At 37.5% G+C, this 14,621-nt stretch overlaps 1 protein-coding gene across 4 annotated transcripts in view; it reads right to left on the reverse strand.

Moving 5' to 3' along the window:
- Positions 1-14,621, reverse strand: part of LOC126470515 (constitutive coactivator of peroxisome proliferator-activated receptor gamma-like) — a 750,708-nt gene that overhangs the window by 439,316 nt on the left and 296,771 nt on the right. For all 4 annotated transcript variants that reach the window (XM_050098423.1, XM_050098425.1, XM_050098426.1 and 1 more), the window contains one exon: positions 11,392-11,661. In XM_050098423.1, coding sequence (XP_049954380.1) covers positions 11,392-11,661 — 270 coding nt within the window. The remainder of the gene's footprint in view (positions 1-11,391; positions 11,662-14,621) is intronic.

The raw sequence follows: 14,621 nt of genomic DNA on the forward strand, positions 1-14,621 counted from the left end.
TGTATTGTAAAATGTAAAAGATGTAGGAAAGTCCCTCCACAACAGAAGTGGATCAGTGCAATGTAAAAGGTGGTTTTGGCGGTCGAGCTGGGTGGGTACTTGGTGGGAATGATACGCAGCCAGTGGCTGGTCGTTGCACGGTACACATCGACGGTGCCAAGGGAGGTAATTGGAAGCCGTTTTGCAAGGAAATTTGCCTTGGATGTGGATTTGTCTGTTGCTTGGTACTCTCAGCAATAAGGAATGTCTCTAACACATTAAACATTTGATGCCAAGAAGAAATTGTATAGAGCATTCAAACATCAAGAGCCATGAGCACAGTTAGCTGCCACATTGCTTGCCATCACTACTTTGCCACTGCTCGAACAACTTCAAGCATACAAATATGTATCAGAGGACAGACCAGTTAATTTGTGTGAGTAATTTTAATAATAATCCAAGTGATATAAACCTGTGCTTAGAACCATAACTTCTATCCTGATCATGAACCTATGCAGGATCCACTCCTAGGTGTTTATAAAACTGAGGATCCTGTTTCAAATGCACAATTATTGTTTATTTATATTTGTTAGATGTGCAAGGATTATTGAAAGTGAAGCTAGTTAGAATTTTTCTAAAATACTCTCAACTTATTGCAATGCATTGTTTTGCAAAAATTCTGTGTCAGACTGTGTAAATGTAACTGTATAAAATACCTGCTTCACAGGTTATGAAAAAGGCACATAAGTCAAATTTATTTGAAACATAATGTACCCTTGATTACTATCATGAACCATTTATTTGAAGTTAATTGAGCTCAGTGTTGAACAATTTGCCTTGAACAGTAAAAACATAAACTATTCCAAGTGATGCTAAGAATTAACTTTAGTTGAATTAAATTTTGCTACTGAAATAATCATAGAGTTTGACTAGTGATACAATATCAGTTTATGGGTCCCACCATATTCTTCTCATATTAGAAAGGTAATTGGAATATTATTGGCACTAAGGAAATCTGATACATTTCTCTAAATGGGAGCATAAACAGTGTACTGTGGTATTATTTATTTTTAGTTTTTGGTATTTATATGTCAGTTAAGTCAGAACCCCCTCCTGGCCAAATTTAGTTCTGCACTTCTTGCAGTAACATTTCAGTACTGACTCAAGGAACAATCTTGAATGTAGCTCTTATTAGTGTGAGTTTGGTACAAATTTTGCTTCCTATGATTACTAGTACATACAGTAATGGTGACTGCTGCTACACACAGCTCAGAGTGCCCTGTGTCCATTTGTATCCTGTGTACAATTCAAAGGGAAATATTAATGAAAGTAACTTCAATAACTAATATTTAATTCTCTTAAATATATATTTCCAAATTCACATGCCTAATTGGGCTGGTGACCGTTCATTTTTTCATTCATATACGAAATTGACTACTTTAATTAAACCCCAAAGTTTAAAGTCTGTTTAGTTTTTCAATTAATAGCATTATATTCAAAATGATAGTCCGATACCTTCATCCATTAGATACATGCATGGTCAACTTTTCCGAATCTTCTCGGAGGGTAACATTAGCAGGCTAGTGTTATACATGGCTTTTCCCGTGACAGGACTTGAGGTTAGGTTGTTAGGGAAGAGTGATGTATAATGAAGATGATGGTTACACTGAGTAATGACTGAGCAAATACTAAACTGAATTGGAAAAACAAAATTTATGGCTCAATCTGACTAAAACATGGGATCAGCATAAATGATAAAATATGGTGGAGACAAACTAGTACGGGTTTTGCATGAGATTATAGTGGAAATATGGCAGAAAGAAAATATGGTGAAACAGTGGAGTACAGCAATACTCTGCCCTATACATAAGAAACATGACAAAGCTGACTGCGGGAATTATAGAGGAACTGCACTTCTCTGTATAGTATATAAAGTATTAAGAAAAATCATGGCTGGGTGGTTAAGAGCATACGTAGAAGAGTATCTAGGAGACTACCAGTGTGGTTTAGAACAAATAGATCCACTATAGATCAGATTTGCATAATCAGACAGATCCTTGAAAAATGTTATGAGTGTAACATTGACTTCCACCAGCTGTTCATTGATTTCAAACAAGCTTATGATAGTATCAAAATGGATCAACTTTGGAAGGCAGTGCAAGAGGCAGGAGTCCCTAACAAACTGATAATATTGATTCAAATGACTTTGAGAAGAACAATATGCAATGTAAAGATCAAGGGCACTTTTTCAAAGGCATTTGAAGTTAATCAAGGACTACGGCCGGGTGATGTGCTCTCCACTGTTCTGTGTAATGTCTCCTTGGAGAGTGTAATGTGTGAGACACAAAGCAACAACCCTGGGGGAACACTGTTTAACAGAGTGACTCAGGAGCTTGCATCTGCAGATGATATTGATTTGTTATCCAGGAGGAAACAGGACCTGGAAAAAAAGCTTGAAAAAGTAGAAAGATATGGTGCAGAGACGGGGCTGACCATTCATCAGTCAAAGACCAAGTATCTGTTAACATCTAGGAAAAGATATAGTGAAGGAGAAAGAAGCATGACTTTGAACAGAAAAGAATATGAATGCTGTGAGACCTTTAAATATCTTGGGTCACTGGTAACTGAGAATAATGATATGCGAGAAGAAATACATGCAAGGACTGCAGCTGGTAACAGGAGCTACTTTCCATTGGTTAAAGTGTTTAAAGCAAGGAACCTTAGTAGGAATCTGAAGCTGACTGGGTATCATACAGTAGTTAGACCTGTGGTGATGTATGGTTCAGAGACCTGGGTTGTGACACAAAATGATGAGGAGTTGTTGCTGAGATGGGAAAGGAAGATACTTAGGAAAATCTATGGGCAAGTGAATGATAGAGGTTTTTGGAGAATTAGAAATAATGAGGTCAGAGAGTGGTACAACAAACCAGATATCGTGACAGAAATAACATGTTGGTTGGGATATGCTGAAAGAATGGTGGAGAACAGCACAGTCAAGAAAGTTCTCAAAGGAAAACCTGATGGACATTGTATAAGGGGCAGACCAAGGACCAGATGCCTAGACAACATGGAGGACGACTTGAAAGGATGGGAGTTAGAAGATGGAGAGCCAAGGCAGTCAACAGAGAAGAGTGGGCAGAGGTTGTCCAGGAGGCCAAGGCCTTACAAGGGCTGTAGTGCCAAGGAGTAAAGTAGTATGGGATCAGTTGAAATGACACATCCAGAGTCATTACGAATTCTCAATTTGGTAATGGAAGGAAAGGAAGGGGTGAGAGAGAGAGAGAGAGAGAGAGAGAGAGAGAGAGAGAGAGAGAGAGAGGGAGGGAGGGAGAGAGGGAGAGGGAGGGAGAGAGAGAGAGAGAGAGAGAGAGAGAGAGGGAGAGAGAGAGAGTGGGGGGGGGGGGGTTATGTGTGTGAGGGGGGGAGGTAAAAATTGTAGAGGAAGATCAAGACTTGAATACAGCAAGCAGGTTCAAATGGATGATGCAAGGTGTGGTAGTTATCCAGAGAGGTAGACAAGAATGACATTTTTCCACCAGACTATCTATAAAAGTTTACTAGAGACACAGTTGAAAATGAGCAAGGCCTGAAACAGGTATATGAAAAATAAGAAAAACTGTACATGGTCTGACAGAAAAATGTCATTCTCCAAATTTAATGAGTCTTTGGGGCCCACACAAAAGAAAGTGAGAGATGAAGAGGCTTGCAAAAGATGGAGTTTTGTGGAGAGCTGCGTGAAACCATTGTTTGAATTGAAGACAACAACAATAACAACAACACTGACGACCTCTCTGACATGACTCACAAAGTTCCTTGCGACGTGTGGAAAAACAAGACGATATCAGTCCCCCAATGCTTCAGTGCCAAACAGGACACCTGTCCTCTGTGTTTCATGTAGGTCAAAATGGAAGATTGTTTTGCCACCCATCAACTACATGTGTCCAATACAAATGATTCACTAAGCAAAACCAGTGATGCTGATACTGCTAGTAAAATGTAATCTGGCATTTTTCACCACCGATGATAACGAGAGCAACTGTTCCAACAAGATGAGCTACTCTGCACATTTTTACTCATTCTATCCCTCAGTTTATTGATGTATGCAAGATCCATGCTACAAATGCAGTTTATATGGTAATGGTTGCTGCACAACTTTTAGGTAGGTACTGAACACCTGGTAGTATATCACACCTTACCTCAAAGATTCTGATGCTTTGTTAAGAAAATGATACATGCAGAAATGAGACATAATTTAACATTACTGACTTCAGGGAATATACTTGCAACATTCACAGGTGGTTAAAAAGGAGCAATTGCTGTGAATCTCTCAAATCCTAATATCTTTAGGAGAACAGAAAATCACAGCTGTCTACCAATACTGAATAAGCAAAGTATGGATCATAACCAACAAAATTCAAGAAATTTGTTGTAATACAGCAGCAAGCAATATGGGTCTACTGAATGGTGCTGAGGTGATACATACCTCATTCAATCTTAACTGTCAGTTTTACTGCATCTACTGCAAGTTGTCTGGTTGTACACAGTGAAGTAGCACAACCAGAGTTCTGGCATTTATAGTAAAGCATATGATCAGGATTGTACAGCCGCACTTTCACGCAGGGATCCAGCCTTTAAATGTTCTGGCAGCACTGGCATTGCTGAAAACCTTTTGACTCATTTTGTTGTGCCTTTCACCATCTGGGATACTTCTTATGCCATTAATGTCACTCAATGTTTTTATAACATTAAAGGACTTCAATGGGTATTTTCACAAGTGTGACTATATTAAATAACTACATGGTCAGATATGATGAATGTCACTGGTTCAATCAGAAGAGTGTTATTCCACAATCTACTAACACATTTTGATGTTCCTGTAGTTACATAAAGTGTTTCCTAAATATAAAAACTTCCCAAACATTTATTTCTATCTCTTTATGATCATAAAGACATTGTGAATGACATAGCAGGTCCTGTTACTATTCCACACTGTTAGATTCAAATTTTAGTCGCTCAGGTAGGTAGTATACCTGTATGTCTGGGTAAGAGTAATATGAAGATGTGGCAGGAGTCCCATATACAACATCTTAATGAAAACTTCACTTTAACATCTGTTCATCTAGTTGACGTGTTACGCACATTGAGGTTGAGCTTTTCTCCCAGTTCAAAAAACTTGGTTTTTAAAAAAAAAAACTTGGGATGTGGTGGGTAAGCTTCCTGGTGTGTTTGCCATTTATCACATTTTGCACACATGTAACTATCCCCAACATTATTCAATATCTATACTGAACAAACACTAAAGGAAACCAAAGAAAAATTTGGAATAGGAATTAAAGTTCGGGGAGAAGAAATCAAAACTTTGAGGTTTGCTGGTGACAATGTAATTCTGTCAGAGACAGCAAAGGACTTGGAGGGGCAGTTAAACGGAATCCACAGTGTCTTGAAAGGAGGATATATGAAACATAAAAAAAGCAAAACAAGGATAATGGAATGTAGTCAAATTAAATCAGGTGATTCTAAGGGAATTAGATTAGGAAATGAGACATAAAATAGTCAATGAGTTTTGCTATTTGGGCAGCAAAATAACTGATGATGGCCAAAGTAGAGAGGATATAAAATGTGGACTGGCTGTGGCAAGGAATGCATTCGCGAAGAAGAGCAATTTGTTAACATCGAATATCGATTTAAGTGTTAGGAAGTCTTTTCTGAAGGTATTTGTCTGGAGTGTAGCTGTGTATGGAAGTGAAACATGTATGATAAACATTTTAGATAAAAAGAGAATAGAAACTTTCAAAATGTGATGCTACAGAAGAATGCTGAAGATTAGATGGGTTGATCATGTTACTAATGAGGAGGTACTGAACAGAATTGGAGAGACAAGGAATCTGTGGCAAAACTTGACCAAAAGCAGGGATTGGTTGAGAGCACACATTCTGAGACATCAAGGGATCACCAATTTCATACTGGAGGGACGTTTAGGTGGTAAAAATCATAGAGGGATACCAAGAGATGAATGCAGTAAGCAGATTCAGAAAAATGAAGTTGCAGTAATCATTCCAAGACAAAGAGGCTTGCATAAGATAGAGAAGCATGCAGAGCTGCATCAAACCATTCTTTGGGCTGAAGACAACAACAACAACTTACAGAACACTAATGATGTTGTACTACTCCCTCTCCTTTGCATTATGCTGATAATAAAAATTGAGGTATCAAGGTTAAATAATAACATTAAGTGAAGATAATTTTTAAATTCACTCTAATATCATATATGGAAGAATATAATTCAGATACTTGAATACTGATACTGATGTAGGTACACTGTGACTCTTGTCCATACAGCTTGAGAAACAAAATATGATTTTTGTATACATAAACTAGTTCAGAATCAGGAAAACAATAATAACTACTATCCAATAACCAGAACTGCTTAACATCCATGTGAAATGGATACAGCGGTGTACATGTTAAGTTTTTCAGCAATATTTTCTCACTCCTCAAGAAGAGAACTCTACAACTCTGGATCTGTAAAAGAAAATACTGACGTAGGTGAAATACATATTCCAAGAGAATGATACAGCAAATGATTCAACAACCTTATTGTGAATCAATTTCATATGGCCATCAATTGTCATTAATGTCTATTCGTCCAGACATGCAAGTAAAGAATGATAAATATTTTAACAATATAGAAGTTGCAAAGAAGATTAGTGTTTAAAATCCTGTTGACAATGAGGTCATAATGGATGGAGCACAAGTTTGGAGTAGCGAAGAATGGGAAAGGAAACGGAACATGGCCTTTCAAAGGAACCATCCTGGCACTTGAGTCAGGATGGCCAGACAAGGGTTTAGCACTTTTGACATGAGCATTCCGTTTCCTATGTTGCATGGATTATACTTCAAAAAGACAAGTGATGTAGGACCTATGCCGTCTGTGTCTCAGCTTCATAAATGAACTGCAATGTTTTCTTTATGTCTGTTATCTGTATAAAGGCACTCTGTGATGCTTTTACTACCAGGAAAAAGCAAAGATGGCAGCACCCATCACTTGTATTGGCAACAAAGATATACAGACAACATTATGTGTTACTTGCTTTTCGGAGTTCATGTTCCCCTTGTTGTCGCATGCCACACGTTACAATGTTACACACACAGTGCAAAAGCCATTGATAGTTGTCTGCTACATACTTTGTATTCATTTTCAAGATGAACTTACAGTATAATACTGAAAAGCCTAAAGCTCTAATTCTCAGAAATTGAAAAAAGATGAACCCACATTTTGCACCATATACGTACATGGTTTACCATATAGATACATGTATGCTGTTTTTAAGGTAAAGGTAACATTCAAAGGCAAAAAATTTTGTCCTTCAAAAACCGTTACCTTACTGTTCGTGAAATAGAAAGATACTAGGAATGTATTCCTTCTCGCAACAAACACAAAATGATTGCATAAAATTTCAATGTCAGAACAAAAACAAAAATGATACAAAATTGAAACTTGTCTGTAATTTGGATTACAATAAAAACAACTCTGTTGGGGACCACAGTGACCACCTAATGGACTACTACATTTACCAGATTATAAGACAAGGGTTTTTCCCAAATTCACCATTCAAAAAATATGGGGGTCATCTTATATTCACGGGTCATCTTATATTCACAGATTAAACTACTGCTGCTGAGGTCAACATTTTCACATTGTTTAATAGGTTACTATAGTGATCATCTTACATTTACAAATGAAGCTATGCCTATTGAGGTTTTGTATAAATTTATTTTGCACAATACTTGGTTTTACTTGTGTTCAAATAGACTTGAGGTTTCCTGATATGCTGAAGCAATCAATAGAGTATTGACTTCGCTCGAACAGTCAGGTGACATTTGACCTGCGGCACTAGTGTAAGGGATATGTGAAAAACTATGAACTAGCCACTACAACAATCTGATGCTCTCTTAAAAATTAATAATTCTGTGAAACACATGAGGAAATAGGATTAAATTCTATCAACTTACAAACTTTTGTTGTATTTGAGCAGGTTTGCAGTAAAAGTTCTCATACATGTATAGATACCATATACATACATTTATGCTACTTTTAAAGGTAAAGTAACATTCAAAGGCAAAAAATTTTTTCCTTCAAAATCCATTACCTGATTCTGAAATGAAGTCATTATTTTATTCGGTTATGACAAACCAATTATTTACCAAGTGGGTTGGAAATGAGGAATTTGGTTGCTGTTCACATATTAGAATACTAGAGAAAATTGTTACCCGCTTTTAATCAGCTTTAGAACAATATGCTGACACTCAGATGAAATGAGAAGGAAAATTAATCCAGAATGAAATGTGAAAAAAAAAAAAAAAAAAAAAAAAAAAAATCATCATATGAAACTGACTGTAATTGTTGTCACAAGAACAAATTACAGGGGCAAGACCCATTGTGAAGATAGCATGAACAGACATTAGATTGCAGGATGAACAGAAGTTTGACAATTGGACTGAATCATGATTGCGATTTTTATCTATATATTGTTTTCTGTTGTTACATATGACCCACACCCTAGAAGATATTGCCGTCCATGTTTCACTGTTGCTCAAGCACAGCACTATGAAAAGTTTGAGGGGGAGCAGTGACTCAGCTTGGCTGATAATTACAACGAGTGTGGAGAGAGGAGTGTTGAAAAGGCAGAAATTCCATTGTGCAGTCAACCATGGGAATGTGTACTGTGTACTTTGCCTTTTCATGAACATCTACCATGTTTAAACAGCAGTTTGCATGAATCCATTTGCATTCAGAATCAAACTGATTTTAAAATTTGACCAATACTCAACATAAGCATATGAGGGTAATCCCAAAAGTAAGGTCTCCTATTTTTTTATATAGTACAGAACTCTGTTTGTGTGGCAGTTGGTCACACTGTTATGAAGAGTGCTTCATGTTCTGTGAGTAAACATGTGCATGCCGCGCTGAGGCACTCAGTCGTGGCTTGGCAGCCATTGAGAATGGAGCTCTCGTTGGATGTTACCGCTAAGTGTGAACTGCACACAGTTATTTGGTTTTTGAATGCAAAGGGCACTGCGCCAATTGAAATCCATCGCCAATTAATGGAAGTGTATGGTGAATCGTTCATGGATGTCAAAAATGTTTGTAAGTGGTGTAGAGAGTTTGCAGCTGGTCAGATCGAAATTCACAATGATCAAAGGAGCGGGAGACAGTCAATTTCTGAGGACCACAACTAATGCTGACAGGTACTGTGAGACTCTGGAAAAACTCAAACTGGCAATTCAGGACCGGAGAAGAGGAATGTTGAGCAAGGGCATACACATTCTCCATGGCGAAGCTCGCCCACACATCGCTCGGCAAACCGTTGCTCTCCTGCAACAGTTTCAGTGGAACATAACCTCCCACCCACCCTATAGTCCCAACTTGGCGCCCAGTGGCTATCACCTGTTCCTTAGGTTAAAAGAACATTTGGCCGGAAAGTGATTCAGCTCTGACAACGAGGTGAAAGAAGAGGTTCATAACTTTCTGAACAACATGGCAGCGAGCTGGTATGACATGGGCAGACAAAAACTGCCACAGCGTCTACAAAAGTGCATCGACAGAAATAGTGATTATGTCAAAAAATAGGTAAATGGAGGAGGAGGAGGAGGAGATTAGTGTTTAACGTCCCGTCGACAACGAGGTCATTAGGGACGGAGCGCAAGCTCGGGTAAGGGAAGGATGAGGAAGGAAATCGGTCGTGCCCTTTCAAAGGAACCATCCCGGCATTTGCCTGAAGCGATTTAGGGAAATCACAGAAAACCTAAATCAGGATGGCCGGAGACGGGATTGAACCGGCGTCCTCCCGAATGCGAGTCCAGTGTGCTAACCACTGCGCCACCTCGCTCGGTATAGGTAAATGTTCAAGCTGTAAATTGATGTAAACCATTGTAGAATTAAACAGGCCTATATACTTATAAAAAAATAGGAGACCTTACTTTTGGGACTGTCCTCGTACATTTCTGCAGGAGATGCTAACAGTCTATATGGGGCCCAGTGGTGTTCTTATGTGTTTTGCACAGCAATGTTGTAAACACGCACTGTGAGGTATAACAGAAATGACTGGGGGTGTGTCAGCTGCTGTTTCTACACAACCAATGAGAAAGCAGTGGGCAGACAATATTTTTGAAAGAAAGTAAGAGATGTGGAAACATTCTAATCAGTATAGAGGCAAAAGCTGCTGTGCATTAAGAAAAATACAGCTGTGTTCTCTTGTCCCACAGAAATACCAACATATTCAGAAGAAACACTCAAATATTTTCACAGCTGTGCTGTTAAGATGATGATGATTATTAAAAATATTACAGGCGACATGCTAAGTAAAAAAAAAGGCAGTGTTGATAAAAATTGATGTAAACAATTTATTTTTGTTTATTTTATTTCTGTTTGTATTATCAAAACCTAAATAGTCAATAAATGGTATAAATTTAGATTAGGTGTAATGTTATGTTTTTACACAGACTCCTTACAACAATAAAAGATAGTAATTTTGATTAGTCGGAATATCTTAAAATAAATTTTTCTCAAGAAGCCTCTTAAAAAAGGGGGGGGAGGTCATCTATTGTTCAGGGTCATCTTACACACAATAAATATGCTACTACACTTTTGAGACAAAGCAAATAAAGTGGTGGAAGAAAGCTTTTTTCACTTTTTCATGATGTTTCATATGAAAAGTCAAAGTCCACTAGCAAACATCTTGTCGAATTTGTTACTGAACGGGCAATGGCTTCAATAAACAAAGGAGGACTGGTTGAATCAGCTTCCACTCAAATTAGTTCAGCAGTAAACAGACTCAGTGGGAGACATTTACCTACACTGATTCTGACTACAGAAATATCACAATGGTCTCAGAGGCGATGTAAGGTTTTTATAGAATGAATCAAGGCAAGATTGGGGAAAGTGCCAAGGAAAGATACTATGCACTACTGTGAGGAATGTGATGTAGGATTTCGTTTTCCAAAATACTTCAAAACTTTTCATACCAAGGCAAATATAACTAAGTAATTTTCAATAAAAAAACTACATTTTCAAACAACAACTCAAAATTGTATCTCCATTTAGGAAATAAAGATGAAAAAAAAATTATTGTTGTTGTGAAGACAAAACAATCATTTGAACATAGTAAAATGTTCTATGCAGCAGAAACTGCAACACAAAATTCAGAAAAACTGTAAAAAAAGCACAGTATCCATTTGAATTACACCATAGCTGCCCAATCCTAAAAATGTTAAAACTGTCCCCCAAAATGCAAGTTCGGTGTGCTAACCACCACACAACCCTGCTGGGTCAAGTTTGATGAGTATGGTCCTGTAAAATAAAGTAAGTTGGTAAAATGCAGAAAATTGGTAATAAAGGTTACACCAACTTACCCTTAGTTTTCTGAATGGGACTATGTCATTTCCCATAAGTGAAGCAAGAAGTGGGAGATGCTCCTCGGACAGTCCTAAACTGTGTGCTAGGTTCGTGCTATCATAACGTATTGTACAAAGTGTAGGAAATTTGATCCTGTCCACTGCAAAATAGTAGTGTATTCCAGCATGTATCATGAAGTCAGTGTCTCGAGCAAGAATGCCAAAACAAGAATGTCTGCGGGCATAGTCGACAATTTCCTCATCACATTCATTAACAGATGCATAAACCTGCAACAAATAGAAGCAAGAGTGCCAGTGATCTATAGAGAAATTTTCAAAAGTTTAACAAGAAATAATAAAGTAACAATAACAATAGTAATAATAATAATAATAATAATAATAATAAAGATTACATACTGCAATAGAATAACAAAGAATTACAGTAGGAACTGAAATTCAAGTGTAACTACCTTTGCAATCTTGAAAGATCTTTATGATAAAATAAGATGTCCATTTTAGTACAATTCCCAGCATGAAAGTAACTCAGACACTAGGAAACATACACATTCACTTTCAGAACAAACCCATGAGTGGAAAATATCCAATATCTAATCCCCCAACATTTCTTCTTCCTCTGGACCTGCTGCTGTTACTATTAACATAAGTGGGACACTGAGAATGATAGATACCCAAAGCACACTATCATGGGGCCCACATTTAAGTGAATATCAAAGAAACTGTTGAGACAGCTGTTCATGAATCTTCATGTAAACAATGTGGACCTACAACACAGATAAACCTGACTCACCGTAAGATCAACAGAAGTCAGAAGCATGAATAAATGCTACAGTCTCACAATTGACATTGTTGTGTTTTAGGCCTTTATGATTCTCAGCACCTTAATTGTTTTTCACAGAGCACAGACAGCGCTCACTTACAGTGCTCACTTACAGTGATGTTCTCAATTAATTTGGGCAAATAAATGTGTAGCAAAAACTCTAACATACTAGCAGTATGAAGTTTGGTCTGTTTGCAGGTCTTGTCACACATAATTCTGAGGAGGAAGGGGGATGGAAGCAAGAATTTTTTAAATATTATCACTGTCTCAATTTTAGTATAACAGTTAATACAATACATATAATAAATTTATCAGTACCTAAAAGACTGTTCATGGAAGCTACTCTTGAAGGTAGTTCGTCAAGACACATAGGTTATCAGTTTGTTATCTCAATTGTGTTTCTATCTTTCCACTCTCCTTATTTTTAATAAAAGTATATAAACCTGTATATGGACACATCAAAAATAATATTGTGCCTATCTAAGTTGATGGTGTACAAATGTACATGATATGGTTGGTTCATAAAATAGTAACTTATCATTAATTAAAGACTGTTTTTACCACTTTTATCTAGCACAAACTGGGAAGCATCTATTCATGGGGCACAAAGTTTTGTGGCTGGAGCAGGGTGATGGTGGTAGTGGTGGTGGTGATGGTGATGGTGGTTGGTGCAAAAAGCTTAGAGTTACATAATGTGAATCTGTAAGAGGTAGATTTTTTTCATTAATACATACAGAATACCATCATTCAGAACTATTAATAACATGTCTAATGCGTGTGTGTAAGAATAGATGACTGTAAAATGTGTATATAAATTGTAGCAATGTGTTTATGTTTCTTATTGATGGTAAAATAGAAAGCGGGCTACTGACACTGGGCATTTCTTCTGAGACCAGTGGAACTGCTAGGCATAGATGAGCTACAGACTTGAACTTTCAACACAGTTCAGGGAAATTCTGCCTGGCATCTGTCTTTCTCACAACTAGTTTTATATGGTTTTTATGTTTCTTATTGATGGTAAAATAGAAAGCGGGCTACTGACACTGGGCATTTCTTCTGAGACCAGTGGAACTGCTAGGCATAGATGAGCTACAGACTCGAACTTTCAACACAGCTCAGGGAAATTCTGCCTGGCATCTGTCTTTCTCACAACTAGTTTTATACGTTTTTTTCACTTTAAACTAGTCCAGCCGCAAACTCCTATATATTGTATTCTCTCAATTTGAAGTCCGCAGAACTTTCAGGCGGTGGGTCTTTTGAAAATAGCCAATCCTGTACAATCTATAGGCTCCAGTATTTTCATAGAGCACAGCCTCTTTCCTGTGTTGCTGATGGCCATGAACAGTGAAAGGCACTTCTTCGAGTGTTAGTTAAAGTTTGTATTAACAGATGACGCAAACATGCACTAAGTATTATGGATATTTGAGTAGAAATATATCTTTGCACTAAGGTCAATGCGCAGCTCATTGTAGCAGGGTTGTCAGATCCTTTGAATTTCAGAGGAGCTTCCATTTTTTTTAAGTATTCCAGCAAATACAGAATTTTGTGCAAATCTTAATTTTATTTAATCAAATTAGATAAAGGAACTGTAAAACAACTCTTGTAAACATGGCACAATATGTGACACCACTCAGTTTGTGCTCTCACTGTTGCTTGTGGGAACATCCAGCTTATTGTATCATCAATGTGCATACTGCCAAAGTGGCATTAAATAAGAATTCTCGTACCAAGAGGCCAACCTCCTTGAAAGGGGGCTCCTGGTCAACAATGCCATATGGTATACACATTATTTTTAAAAAAATTCCATCTCAAGTTCCACTGAAAGAAAGAAATGTGCACACATTACTGTTGCCAATTTGTGTGGGGAACACAGGCAAAGAAACTCTGCACCACATGTGGAGCACCACAGAGGAAGCATGGAGTAGAGGAAGCAACCCCCTATTGTCTGAAGTATTTTGCTAGGGGTAAGAGCCATAGCCTGTGTTTCATGCACCAGTAGCGAACATCAGAATCTTTCATGAAGTAACAATTAAATTTTCAAATAAAGTACTGCAGTAGTACAAGCTGCTATATATTTCTTGTCAGTTCATTCAGAACACAACAGAAATAAATGTGGTGTTAACAATGACTAACACTATCCGACGTCATGCTTAGATGCAAGGGCAACAAAACAAAGACTTCCCAGCTGAAGCAAGGAAAAGTGTGCGCAAGGCAATGGACGACTGCTGACAGTCACCAGATCACACCATTAGCTTCCAAAAAGTATAGCAGTGTTTTGCACATGTAGATTTGAGTTCCACTTCAGATTCTGAGTTTGTAGTGACAAGAACCAAAAAGGTAAAATATGTTACAAATTAGAATCTCTTATGGAAAAAAGAAACAAGAAACTCCCATACAATACCTACTGCTA

Source organism: Schistocerca serialis, chromosome 3 (assembly GCF_023864345.2).
Source record: "Schistocerca serialis cubense isolate TAMUIC-IGC-003099 chromosome 3, iqSchSeri2.2, whole genome shotgun sequence".
Lineage (NCBI taxonomy): Eukaryota > Metazoa > Arthropoda > Insecta > Orthoptera > Acrididae > Schistocerca > Schistocerca serialis.